Consider the following 14,362-nt stretch of genomic DNA (forward strand, 5'->3'; position numbering starts at 1 on the left):
ATGAGCTATACTTATGTTTCTCTTACCAATTCAATCAAACTGTCTCATGATTTCTATGATACCTCTGTCTAAAATAATTGATACTTTATGTTTGAAAACATCTCATTTTGAGACTATAATCTAATTGATAATTTTAATGAAATTAATTTGTTTATAAATGTGTTTATTGTTTTGTGGGTATGTCATTACTTTCTGTTTATAATATTTCTTAGTATTGTTCATTTTTTGTGATACTGTTCTTTATATGGTAATTTGAGTAAATCCCAGTTGAATTATGTTGCCACATTATGTCTTCAAAAGGGCATAAAGTCAGTACACATGCTTCAGTAATATCTGGTTGTTTTACCCTTATGTTTCCAGTTGGCAATTTGAAATTATGGCTTCAACTGCACTTTAAATATGTGATAATAGCATGTGTTTCTAATAAGGGCCAGCACCATTTTGTTCAGATAGTGTGAATGGTTGTCACTCATATATGACAAATGCACCTTCATCTGCTTCTTTGATAGCCCCCTAAAAACCATACCCTCAAATCAGGCCGATGAAATTAGCTGCTGTGTAAATTGTGTGTCTGAGTGGTTCATTATCTAATCACCGTCAGAACCACAGTGATAAAGTAGATTGAAGCAGGGAAGAGGTCTGCCAGATGATTTCAGGGCCCCCCCTCCCTAAATCTGGTTTCCCTTGGAAACCCTAATAGTGCAGTTTAGAACTTCAGGCCTTTCATGCCTGGAATTCAGTGTCTTTTAATGTACCAAACTTGGAAATGCCAGTAGTTCTGGAACATAATTTTCTTTTTGTAAAGACCATAATTGTATTTATTTCGATCAATTTTTGAAATGTTGAGGCTCTCAAAGTACTGTTTTGTTGCTAGTACCTCAGTATTACTAAATGGGAAAAAAGTACTATGTCCTACTTTCATAGAATTCAGAATAATTTATTCACTATAGCTATTCGTTAACTTTCTAGGAATCTTTCTCTCTTACTGTAATTATAATGACTTTCTATATTTGTTTATTGAATTGCTTCCCTTTAATTCATTTTAGGTGCTTTTGAAGATGATGATATCACGCATGTTGAAGGAAGTGTAGATCCTATTCGAGATATAGAAATAATACATGAAGAGCTTCAGCTTAAAGATGAGGAAATGATTGGGCCCATTATAGATAAACTAGAAAAGGTGGCTGTGAGAGGAGGAGATAAAAAACTAAAACCTGAATATGTAAGTAAAAATTTACGGCTTTAGATACTTGAGAGTTTATTTTTTTGATTAAAAAGTTTTAAAATAAAGCACATAAAATATCTAATATTGTTAATGGAATTTTAAAATCCAAGGGTTATTTCTGTTAAAAAAAATTATTGGGAAACTTTTATTTCTAGGCAACCAAGGGTCACGGTGTTAGGCTATTTAGGGTGTTCTTAGTAAGCTATAGTGCAGTAATATTGAATGTTTATATGGTTATTATGTAGACTTCAAGTTCTAGTGTTAATGAAATATGGTTTTATGATGAAAAACTTACTGAATTTAGAAAAATGACTGAATATATGAGCTTCATGGATTTGAAGACGTGATTTATACAAAAATTGGTCTTCCTTAGGGGTTGAATAAATGAATACACTCTTAAAGTAGACAGATCATCTTAATCTTATATGGAATGAAAACATGCATCATTGTTCTTAATATTCAAAGGTGTTTCTATCACATTATTAGTGAATAATTATTTGTAAAATTGTAGTAAGTTCCAAAATCGATTTTGAAGCTTTTGGTTTAAGAATGATTGAATTGTCTTTTATATTAAAAAAGCAGTGCCTTGACCATACCTTTTCTCATTTATTAACATAACATCTTCATAAACTGTTCTTGCTTTTTATATATCTTTGTCATAGGAAAGATTTCTTTAATTTTTCATGTCTTAATTTTTAATACATGTGTTTATTTTTAGTTTTCTTATTTTTAGAAACTGTGATTGTTCCCCCTTTTCCCTTCCTAATTTATTCTTAGTAAATTTGGAAAACTCTACACTATTAAGGAAAGAATCAATTACCAGAATCAACTTCTGAACTCAGGCACATTACCAATAAATTATGGCCAGAAGTGCCTGAATTTGTAACAGGGAGACCTGTGTTGTGCTATTGATTTCCTTGATGATCTGGAGCAAGCCCCCGTCACTTTACTTCTCTTATCATCTTGGTTATTTCTATTGAAATAGAATGGAGAATGGAGAGAGATTTGTCTGAGAAAATTGCACAAGGTTTGGAGTGGTGGTGGGGATTAAAAGGGTGGGTATAATAAATATTCCTTTTGGAAAAGGGAAAAAAACATGAAGAGGATGTTTAGATTGAAAGTGATTCATTTGCCCCAAACTACATAGTTACTGATGAGAATAAATCCTTGCAGTCAGTCACCCCTTTGTTCATTGAAACTTACTGACATCCACAGGTCTTTCAGAAACATTAACTGACTTACATTTCTCAATCTTACTTTTACTTAAATGGAAGAAATGGTCATCAGCTCTTCTTAAATTCTTGGGCTACTATTTCCTGGCTTTTTCTCTCAACGAAAATTAGAATGTTGAGTGTTGTTACTTGTTATAACAACATTTCCTTCTCATTTCTAACCATTTTCCTAAAATTCCTATACAAGATTTGAAAGCACAGTTTGGACTTGTGTTTACAGAAAAATCTAGACACTTCCCTGTTTACTTTCGCCTTCACTGTTGCGCTCTTCTGTGTAGATGAAAACCATTAGTCTAATTTTCTCATTTCCCCTAACTGATTATTCTACTTTTTTCTTTCTTCATATTAGATTCAGCTGCTTCAGAACAAATTATAGATCAGTGTTTCTCAGCTTCTTGTTTCTTGTTTTCATTATCACCTCTAAGGAAAAAAAATTTTTAATTAATTTAAATTAATTAATTCCTCCCTAGTGAGAGAAATTAAATACTAATAAGTAAGATTTTGTCAGGTAGGGTTGAGATTTTGAGAGCCACAAACTTTTAAATATCTAACATTTCTTCTCACCACCACCACCACCCCCCCCCTCACCCCACCCCCACCGAGAACCAATTTTTGACCCTCTAGGGACAATTTCACCCCCATTGAAAATGCATGCTGTAAATTATCCCGTAGCAAACCCAATGCATGTAAATATGGTAAAACAGAGGGCTTTTTAGAAATTTTTGTTTTGGCTTGTTTTTATGAAAAACAGGATTTTAGTTATCTGTAACTCAATTTGGGGAGAATTAACATTTATAATATTGAATCTTTCAGTGCACAAACATCTTATATTAATATTTCTATTTATTGAGCCAGGCACTGTTGTATGCTTTTGAAATATGTTATCTTATTTAAACCACACATGTAATATTTCCATGCTACATTTGGGGAAGCAAAATTTCAAGAGATTTTATGAATTGCTTAAGATCTTACACTTAAATTGCAGATCAGGTTTTTCAGCCACATCAATCTGCTATAAAGCCAATATGGTGTTTTTGCTGGTGTTTTCTTGGAGGGGGGAGGGAGGTAACATTATCTTTTTAAATTGCAAGATATAACATACAAAAACATGCATTAATCTCATGTATAATGTGATATATAATTGTAAAACAAACAGTAGTAAAACCTTGAATATCAAGAAATAAAGCATTATTAAGTTTCCCTTACCAGTCTTAATTCTCTTCGTCTTCCCACAACTAACCACTATTCTGACAATATCCATGCTTTTTTATTTTTATTTTTATTTTTTTTTTTTGAGACAGAGTCTCACTGTGTTGCCCAGGCTAGAGTGAGTGCCGTGGCGTCAGCCTAGCTCACAGCAACCTCAAACTCCTGAGCTCAAGCGATCCTCCTGTCTCAGCCTCCCGAGTAGCTGGGACTACAGGCATGCGCCACCATGCCCGGCTAATTTTTTCTATATATATTTTTAGCTGTCCATATAATTTCTTTCTATTTTTAGTAGAGATGGGGTCTCGCTCTTGCTCAGGCTGGTCTCGAACTCCTGAGCTCAAACGATCCGCCCACCTCGGCCTCCCAGAGTGCTAGGATTACAGGCGTGAGCCACCGCGCCCGGCCCCATGCTTTTTTATATATACCAATCTATGCACCACTCAAGACAATATGAATTAATTTTGCCTAATTTTGAACTTTATATAAATGGTATCATATTATATATATTTATGTGAATATTTTCCACTCATTTTATACAATTCATACTGCATTTATCTATAATTCATTTATTTTCCCATTTTAGTCTACTGTTGATGAGCATTTGAATTTTCTCTATGGGTTTTTTGTTTGTTTGTCTGCCTGTTTGTTTCTTGAGACAGAGTTTCCCTCTGTCGCCCTGGGTAGAGTGCCATGGCATCATCATAGCTCACTGCAACCTCAAACTCCTGTGGTCAAGTGATCCTCCTGCCTCAGCCTTCTGAGTAGCTGAGACTGTAGGCACATGCCACTGTGCCTGGCTAATTTTTGTATTTTTAGTAGAGGCGGGGTCTTGCTCTTGCTGAGGCTGATCTGAAATGTCTGGCCTCAAGCCATCCTCCTGCCTCGGCCTCCCAGAGTGCTAGGATTACAGGTGTGAGCCACCATGTCTGGCCCCGTATGTTTTTAATAGTTATGAACAGTGCTGCTGTGAATATTCTTTTATATCCTGATATACCTAAGAGTGATCTAAGGCTGTGGTCCCCAACTCCCAGGGCCTGTTAGGGACTGGGCTGCAGAGCCACCCTGCCCCATCCATGAAAAAACTGTTTTCCATGAAACTTTAGGAACTATGTGCCGCTGGCATCACTGCCTGGGCTCCCCTCCCCCTGGGAAAAAATTATCTTCTATGGAACTGGTCCTTGGTGCCAAAAAGGTTGGGGACCACTGGTCTAAGGTATGTATCTAAGAAGTCAATAGTGTATGTATATCTTCAACTTTATTAGATAAACACTGTTTTTTAACTGTATGAAGAGTTTATCCTCTTGTCAATACTTGGTATTGTCAGATTTTTTCATTTTTGCAATTTCATAGCTGTGTAATGTTATTTGTTTGTGGTTCTAATTTGTAGTCCCCTAACTGTTTAAGGTTGAATACTTTTTAAAAAATATTTATTGGCCCTTTGGGATTTTCTCTTTTGGGAAGTACCTGTTCTAATTCTTTTGCTCATTTTCTTCTGGATTCATGTCTTTTCTTTCACTGGTCTTTTGTTTTAAATGGATTGCAAATATCTTCTACTCTGTGGCTTTTTTTTTCTCTTCTTTTGGTATCTTTTGATGAATAGGTCTTAAATTTAAGGTTGGTCTTTTCTGTGTCTTGTTTAAGAAAACTTTCCTACCTTAAGGTCATCAAGGTGATCTCCTGTCTTGTCATCTAAACACTTTATTGTTTTACATTTCACATTTAAGTCATTAACCCACCTAGAACTGATTGTTTTGTAAATGGTATTGAGGTAGGCATCCAATTTGATTTGATTTTTTTTTTTTTTTTGGTCCCGCTATGGAAAGCCTATTGTTCTAGCACCATTTGTTAAAAAGACTGTCCTTTCCTTATTCCAGTGAAGTGCCACCTCTGTCATAAATCAAAGAGCTGTGGCATCTTAGCTCCTTCCTGAGGATTGGCAGATGAACCCAGGTAAAAGTGGCCAAAAGCAACAGTGGGATCTCAACCCTGTTGAGAGGCGAAGATGAAGGGGGAAGGACAGAATGAGGGGTTGATATCCCACAGAGTCTCTGGCCTCAGGTCTGTTCCCCACTTCATTTCTATATTTCCCTCATTCCCTGATAATCCTCAATCTCTAGTCTAGTTCAGGGACACTTAAAGTGTGGTTCACAGACAGACCAGCAGCATCACCATCACCTTAGGAGCTTGTTAGAAATGCAAGTGATAGATCTACTAAGTCAGAATCTCTAGGGATATGTTTTAACAAGTCTCTAAGTGATGTTAAAGCTTGAGGGCCACTGCTGTAGAGCAGCCAAACCCCCTGAGGGTAGAAGTGGCTTAGGCCTCCCTACTCTAAACCTCCTTCTTGATGCGGTAATGCCTCATCATCTTATTAGGTCATTGATACTTTTTCTTTTCTTTTTTTGAGATGAAGTCTCGCTCTGTTGCCCTGGGTAGAGTGCAATTGTGTCATCATAGCTCACTGCAACCTCAAACTCCAGGGCTCAAGCGATCCTCCTGCCCTAGCCTCTGAAGTAGCTGGGACTACAGGCATATGCCACAATCCCTCCTAAAATCTATTTTTAGTAGAGATGGGGTCTCGCTCTTGATCGGGCTGGGCTCAAACTTCTGAGCTCAAACAGTCCTCTCACCTCAGTATCCCAAAGTGCTAGGATTATAGGCGTGAGCCACTGTGCCTGACCTTAAGTCATATTATTTAAGAAACACATTTTGTAAGGTTATAACTGCCATAGATAGTGATTCCTCTGATGGATGTGGGCAAAGTAAATTGAAAACATTCTGGAAAGGATTCACCAATGTAGGTGCCATTATGAACATTTGTGATTCATGGGAGATCAAAATATCAACATTAACAGAAGTTTAGAAGTTGATTCCAGTTCTTATTGATGACTTTGAGAGGGATTCAAGACCTCAGTGGAGGAAGTAACTACAGATGTGGAAATAGCAAGAAAACTAGAATTAAATGTGGAGCCCGAAGATGTGACTGAATCACTATGATCTCATGATAAAACTTGGACGGGTAAGTTGTTCCTTATGGATAAGCAAAGAAGGTAGTTTCTTGAGATGGAATCTGCTCCTGGTGAAGATGCTGTGAACATTGCTGAAATGACAACAAAGGGTTTAGAATATTACATAAACTTAGTTGATAAAGCAGTGCTAAGGTTTGAGAGGACTGACTCCAATTTTGAAAGATGTTCCACTATGGGTAGAATGCTATCAAACAACATTGCATGCTACAGAGAAATCTTTCACGAAAGGAAGAGTCAACCGATACAACAAACTTCATTGTTGTCTTATTTTGAGAAATTGCCACAGCCACCCCAACCTTTAGCAACAGCCACTTTGATCAGCCAGCAGCCACCAACATCGAGGCAAGATCCTCCACCAGCAAGATTACTACTACTCACCGAAGGCTCAGATGATTATTAGTATTTTTTTAGCAAAAGTATTTTTTATTTAAGGCATGTATTAATAGATTTTTTTTAGATATAATGCTATTGCACACTTAATAGACTACAGTATAGTGTAAACATAAGTTTATGTACACTGGGAAACTAAAAAAATTGTATTACTTGCTTTATTTGCTTTATTGTGGTGGTCTAGAACCAAACCCACAGTACCTCCAATTCTCCTTCCGCCTGTCTTCGCATTTATCCTTTTCTCCTTTTTAGACTCTTGTGTATCCTTCCAGGAATATTCTTATATGACTCAAAAAGATCATTTCTAAACGAATGTGATAATAGAGTAGTATTTGGTGGGGCTGAACTGCATCCATTTGTTTTTCTCTCCATATCTTGTTTATCCTCATAGTCCGTAGTTGATGAAACCAACTCCTGTGAACTGACAACTTGTATCTATGACTCCTCCTTCTCCTTTACCATCTACATCCCATCCTATTGATTTTATCTTTTATCCCTTATCTCTTCCTTCCTTTTTATTTTCACAACTACTTCTTTAGTTTGGGCCTCATTTATGCTTGGTTTATTTTTGCAGTGTAACTGATCTTTTCACCTCCAATCTTGGTGTTGTTTTCCACAAATATAAAATACAGATCTAACAATGTTATTCCCTTAATTAAAATACCTCACCATATTCTATAGGATACTGCCAATATAAAGGCCACGGCTCACAAAGTTCTGTGATTTGGCCTTGCCTTTTTCTCCACCCTTCTGATAGTCAACTTAGGGCTCTAAACATACTCGTTCCACATGAACTCATTTACTGGAATTCTACCTGTTTGCTGTTCTTCCACCCCCATTTCTTAGTTATCCTTGAAGACATATCCTAAAGCAGAAGTTCTCTTAAATTTTTTTTTTATTGTGGTAAACCATATATGCCATAAAATCTATCATTAACCATTTTTAAGTGTAGAGTTCAGTGGCACTAAGTACATTCACAATGTTGTATTAATACAACTATCACCCCTATCCATTTTAAGAACTTTTTCATCAACCTGTGTTGAAACTCTGTACTGTTTAAACAGTACCTCCCCATTTCCTTCTTCTCCCAGCTCCTGCTAACCTCTACTTCACTTTCTGTCTCTATGAATTTACCTATTCTAGATACCTAATATAAGTAGAATCATAGAATTTTTCTCCTTTTGTGTCTGGTTTACTTCCCATCTTGTAGCATGTATCAAAATTTCATATGTTTTGAAGGCTAAATATTATATTGTATGTATATACCACATTTTGTGGACATTTGGGTTAGTATACCTTTTAGCTATTGTAAATAATGCTGTTATTAACATTGTTGTACAAGTATCTGTGGGAGTCTCTGCTTTCATTTAATCTCTATAACTTTTATAAATATTATCTTAATTTTATAGATGAGTAAACTGAGGCTCAGAAAGAGTAATTAATCTGTCCAAAGTCTAAGATGGAAGACATATCTATATATGAAATTATCAGAACAGAAAATTGAGTGTACATGCACATTGTGATTAAAACATTTATAAAGAAATCTCCATTGAAAATAGCCTGGAAGGAAACAGTAAGTGATAATAATGACTTGGAAGTTATGAATACCTACCCCTTAAATATTTTTCCACTTTGTTTTTATTGCTTTTATAAAATAAATTTATGGAAAATGAACCCCAAAGTTAAAAATATTTATTAAACACAGCAGCCCATTTAAAAGTACACGAACCAGGAATATAATTAGAAATTATCATAGTTCATTATTTGAGTCCACATAATACACATTACCCCAGCGCTAGGAAAGGGGTTATGAGTTTTTCAAAGTGAGACTGACAAGTTACATAATTTGATGTGGCAATACCAACGTGGGAGTTAAACTGTGTTAGGTAGGACTACTTTATAGATCCAGGAGAAGTGATTATCACAGTAATTACAAGCATTGATGAGGAATTTTGACAGTGCAGCAGCTGGAAGGCTTCAGGTAAAGTGTCTCCTCTTTTTTTGAACTGGGATGAGAAGAATAGACTGTGAGCATAATTGACCAGGATTAATCTAATGGTCACCTTAATGCTGTATATTTTACATTCTCAGTTTATAGTCATTTTAAACAAAGAATTTTTCTTTTAAGGTTTGACTTCTTATTTGGTAATATATTATGTGAACATATAGATAAGAACTGCTAGAGGTGAAAAACATCTGAGTCATTTCATCTCATATGAATTTTATTATATTTTTTATTGGGGTCTTTTACTTGTAAGGAACAGAGATTCTATGTAGACTATTTCAAGAAATGGAGTTTTTATTTTTAGAATACAAGGCAATAAAGGAAATGGAAATCCAAAAATATTTAAGAGCAGGAATTGGGGTATAACCAAGCCTTTTGGACTTGAATTATAAATCAACCCAGGACAGCACCCAGGAATTCAGCTGTTCTATGTATCTTCTCTCCTGTACTCTGCCATTTATATAACTCGATATTCTTTAGTCTACTTCACTAGAATTCTGCTTAGTTTTCTTTCTATTGCCACTAAAATTCATCTTCTGTTTTATATATTTTTGTTCCTTACTTCTGCTTCTTGATAATTTCTACTTACAGTTAGCTTATTTATAACTTCTTAGTTTATTCTCTCTTGTATTCTTTCAGTATGTTCACCAATCCTAGTCTCCAGTCCTATCTCTCAGTATTTCCTAATTCAGATTCCTGAGAACAAGCATCTAATTACCTCAGGTAATTTCATTTTGACACAGTTTTTTGCATAAGCCCATGTCATACATAGGTCAAATGCCAACCAGTTCTGGCCAGGAGACTGTTCTGTGTAGGACTGTCCCCTCAGAAGGAGCTATGGGCTGAGTCACATTATTTTGGGAAAGGACTGAGAGCAAAGTAACATCGTGAATAACGTGTTTAAGTGTACTATATAAAATGGTATGAGACAGCACGTTGTAGGTCCTCAAAACACACTATTATTTATTTGAGGATAACAGGAAGTATGAAGCTGTTTAAGGCTTCCGGGATAATACAGAAGAATGTAATGTGTTTGGAGCAAGGGTCATGAGTATTAGACCCATTTGAGACCAGATTACTATAGAATCATCAATTTTTATGAACACTGAGGGGAAGGGAATGAACTCATAAGAACTGATGATATGGTGAAATATTTTCCTGATTTTCCCACCTGTCAGTTTTCTCCTTACCTGTAACCAAACACGGATGAAGAAAATTAAAAAGAGGACATATTTTTCATACATTCATTATTACCAACCCAAGTGGTCCCTCAGCAGTATCTAGCTTTCCTATTTGTGTTACCGAAAGTTCAGCACTTGACCCCAAGGCAACATCAGAAGAATGAGGACAAGTGGTTTGAGGAGAAGGAAAGAGAAGTTTATTAATTTGCCAGCAAATGAGGAGGTTGGCAGAGTCCTGTCTTAAAGTACCAGTGTCCTGCTTCTGAGCAGAAGTACAGAACTTTTAAAGGTTCTGATTAATCCCATCTTTGGCTAAAATAATCTCCTGATCTCTGCTCGGACAATGTCCTTGAGCTATCTTCTGTGGCACAAAAAGTAAAGGACCCTCCCCTACCCCTCTAGACCACTGGCCTGAGGCAGGGATATAGGTTTTAGTTCTCAAAAAGGGCAAAGGGGTTTTGAAGAAACAGGAAACATTTTTACCCCTTTTCAGGCCATTTTCTCTGTTCAATTTTTCCTCCTACGCCCGGCTGCAACTGCTTTCTACTCTCCTCAAGCCTCTTATTTATGCCTACTCCCTAATCCCATTGATTGGTTCTTCAGCAAATGACCTTGCTTCTTATTTCAAAAATCAAAGTAAAAGCCTTCTGACGTAAGAATTCTCTCATTTTCCACTAGCCAAACCCAAAGCCTATTTATTAACTCTTCTTATCTGTGGCCAGTTATTCCACTAATTCTTTGGATCTTAAAAATTTTCCAGTTCCTCAGAAATTTTACACTATCAGTCATCATTCTTTTTTCCCTTTTGTTGTTTTTAAATGGATTTATTAAGATATAATTCATATACCAGAAAGTTCACCATTTTAAAGTATACAATTCAGTGGTTTTTAGTATACCAAAGTTGTGTTTTCAATTACCAGTAATCCCTTTTTCTTATATATACAATTTGTCCCTCTCAAACTTGATTCTTTTCAACAGTTTCAAGATGGTTTTTTTATTTTTGGAAAAAACCAAACTTCCTGAATATCACACACTTCCCCTTCAACTACTATATTTTCTGTATCCTCTGTCATAAAAACTTCTTGAAAAAGTTATTTATATTTACTGTCTTCATTTTCTCCACCTCCTAATAACTCAGTCCATTCTAATCTGACTTTTCGGCCCATCACATTCAACAGGTTTCACCAGGGCCATCAGTTACTTTTACATTATTAAATCCAGTGGATATTTTCAGCCATTGTGATTGTTCAGTAGCAATGGACATTATTGTGTCATTGCTTGAAATACTCTTCCTTTGGATTCCATGACTTTATTCTCCTGATTGCCCTCTTCTCTAGCAACTCCTCAGTTTCTCTTACAGGCTTATCCTCTTATACCTTTGCTGTTAAATGTTGGCTTCACTTACAGTTGAGTCCTATGCCCTCTACTCCTCTTACTCTAAATTCTCTCCCTATATGATCTCATCCTGATCCATGGTTACAATTGCTATTAATATCTAACTCCAAATAAAGGCATATGTTGGAGATAGTCTATATATATGAGATATCCAGAATAGGTAAATCTATAGAGATAGAACTGCAGATTGGTGGTTGCCAGGGACTAGGGGGAGCAATCATGGGGAGAAAGGGCTTAATGAGTACATAGCTTATGTTTGAGTGATGGAAATGTTTTGGAGCTAGGTAGAGATGATGTTTGTATAACATTGTGAGTATATGAAAACATTTAGTACTAAATCACCTTAAAATGGTTAATCTTATGTTATATGTATTTCACCCCAATACATTTTAAACAATTAAAAAAGACAAAGAATGTCAGATGGGATTTTAAAAGCTTACCTCTATGCTGCTTACAAGAAATACATCTTAAATACAGATGCTCCTTGACTTACGATGTGGTTACATCATAAGTCGAAAATATTATAATTAGAAAATGCATTTAATACCCCAATAATCCCATCATAAAGTTGAAAAATCATAAGTTGAACCATTGTAAATCCAGAATCTCCTTGACTTATAATGCAGTTATGCCCCAGTAAACCCACTGAAAAATCATTTAGTCAAACCATGGTAAGTTGAGGACCTTATGTAATTAGTATACATAAAAACTGAAAACAAAGAATGGAGAAATATAAACTCTGCAAGCCCTAACAACAAAAACAAAAAAAAGCTGGTGTAGTATACTGATATCAATGTAGACTTTAAAAGAGCTAAAAGGGGCATTTCATGATGCTAAATGTTCAGTCTACCAAGAAGAAAAATAACTTTTTAAGTTTGTATGTGCCCAATAATAGAACTTCAAAATACATAAAGTGACAGAACTAAAAGACAAAACAAAATAAAAACAAATCTATAGTCATGATAGAAAAATCTTAATATTTCTAACCAGGCGTCTTCCCGCATGCCTGTAGTCCCAGCTACTCGGGAGGCTGAGGCAGGAGGACCGCTTAAGCCCAGGAGTTGGAGGTTGCTATGAGCTACCATAATGCCACTGCACTCTACCCAGGTTGACAGAGTGAGAACTGCCTAAAAAAAAAAAGAAAGAAAGAAAATTTATATATCCAAAAATAAGAAAGGGTAAAATCAATGATCTGAAAGTATTCATCTGAAGAAGTTAGAAAAAAGAACAATAAAACGAACACAGAGAAAGTAAATGGAAGGAAACAATGATGATTAGAGCAGATATTAATGAAATAGGAAAGAAAAATGTAATAAAGAGGATCAAAAAGGCCAAAAGTTGGTTCTTTGAAAACAGTAGTAAATTTGATAAATTCTTAGCAGGACTGCTGGAGGGGCGAAAAAAGAGGCACAAAACCAGCACTATGAATGAAAATGTGTTACTATAGATCCTTCAGACATTAATAAGGTAATAAGATGATATTATAAAGTTTATGGGAATGATTTTGAAAAATATGTAAAATGGACAAATTTAAAAGACTCCTTAACAAAATGAATGTAAGAAGAAATAAAAAATATAAATAGTCTTATCTATTGAAGAAATTGAACTCATAATTTTATTTTTTATTTTTTTATATTTGAGACACGGTCTTTCTTGTCCAGGCTAGAGTGCAGTGCCATCATCATAGCTCACTGCAATCTCAAACTCTTGGGCTCAAGTGATCCTCTTGCCTCAGCCTCCTGAGTAGCTGGGACTATAGGGATGTGCCACCATGCCTGGCTAAATTGTTCTATTTTTAGTAGAGGTGGAGTCTTGCTTTTGCTCAGGCTGCTCTTGAACTCCTGACTTCAAGCTATCCTCCCACCTTGGCCTCCCAGAGTACTAAGATTAGGGGCATGAGCCACCACACCCGGCCTGAACTCATAATTTTAAAGCTTACTATAAGGAAAACTCCTGACCCAGATGCCTTTACTATACATTTAGAGCCTAACTCATACTCTTCCATACAATAGAAAAAGAGGAAAACCTTCCCTACCTGGTTTTATGAGGTCTGAATAATCCTGATGCCAAAATTTTACATGAGAAAGAAAAACTATAGGCATTCTCTTTCATGAACATAAATGCACATTTCTAAATAAAATATTAGCAAAGTAAATTCTGTAATAAATATTAATGACATTAGCCATGACAGAAATTCTAGGAATGCAAAATAGGGTTGATATTCAAAAATTAATCATGGTAAACAACAAAGGAGAAAAATCATGTGATCATCTTTATATATTGAAAAAAGGATTTCATAATATCCAGTAACTTTTTATTTAAAAAGAAAAAAATCCTCTTAATGAACTATGAATAGAAGCTAACCTACTTATTCTGAGAAAGAGTATCTACAAAAAACTCTATAGAAACAATTATACTTAACGATGAAATATGAAAGCCTTGCCCCTCACATTGGGAACAAAGCAAGGATGCTATCACTGCTTTTATTCAGTCTTGTACTGGAATTTTTAAACAGTCAAATGCGTATATTGTGAAATATTTCCACAGTGAAATATTATACAGCAGAGAAAAACACACTACTGCTACATGTAACAGCATGGATGGATTTCATAAACAACGTTGAGCAAAAGAAGCCAAACACAATATGTATTGTCTGATTCCATTTCTACAAATTTCAATAACAGACTAATTTGTGA

General features: G+C 35.4%; 1 protein-coding gene across 1 annotated transcript in view; it reads left to right on the plus strand.

Moving 5' to 3' along the window:
* The window catches only part of OLA1 (Obg like ATPase 1), a 173,073-nt gene that overhangs the window by 108,876 nt on the left and 49,835 nt on the right, over positions 1 to 14,362 (plus strand). The window contains exon 5 of the mRNA XM_069470764.1: positions 1,047 to 1,222. Within this exon, the coding sequence (XP_069326865.1) occupies positions 1,047 to 1,222 (176 nt within the window). The remainder of the gene's footprint in view (positions 1 to 1,046; positions 1,223 to 14,362) is intronic.

The sequence above is a fragment of the Eulemur rufifrons genome, chromosome 1, assembly GCF_041146395.1.
Source record: "Eulemur rufifrons isolate Redbay chromosome 1, OSU_ERuf_1, whole genome shotgun sequence".
Taxonomy (NCBI): Eukaryota; Metazoa; Chordata; class Mammalia; order Primates; family Lemuridae; genus Eulemur; species Eulemur rufifrons.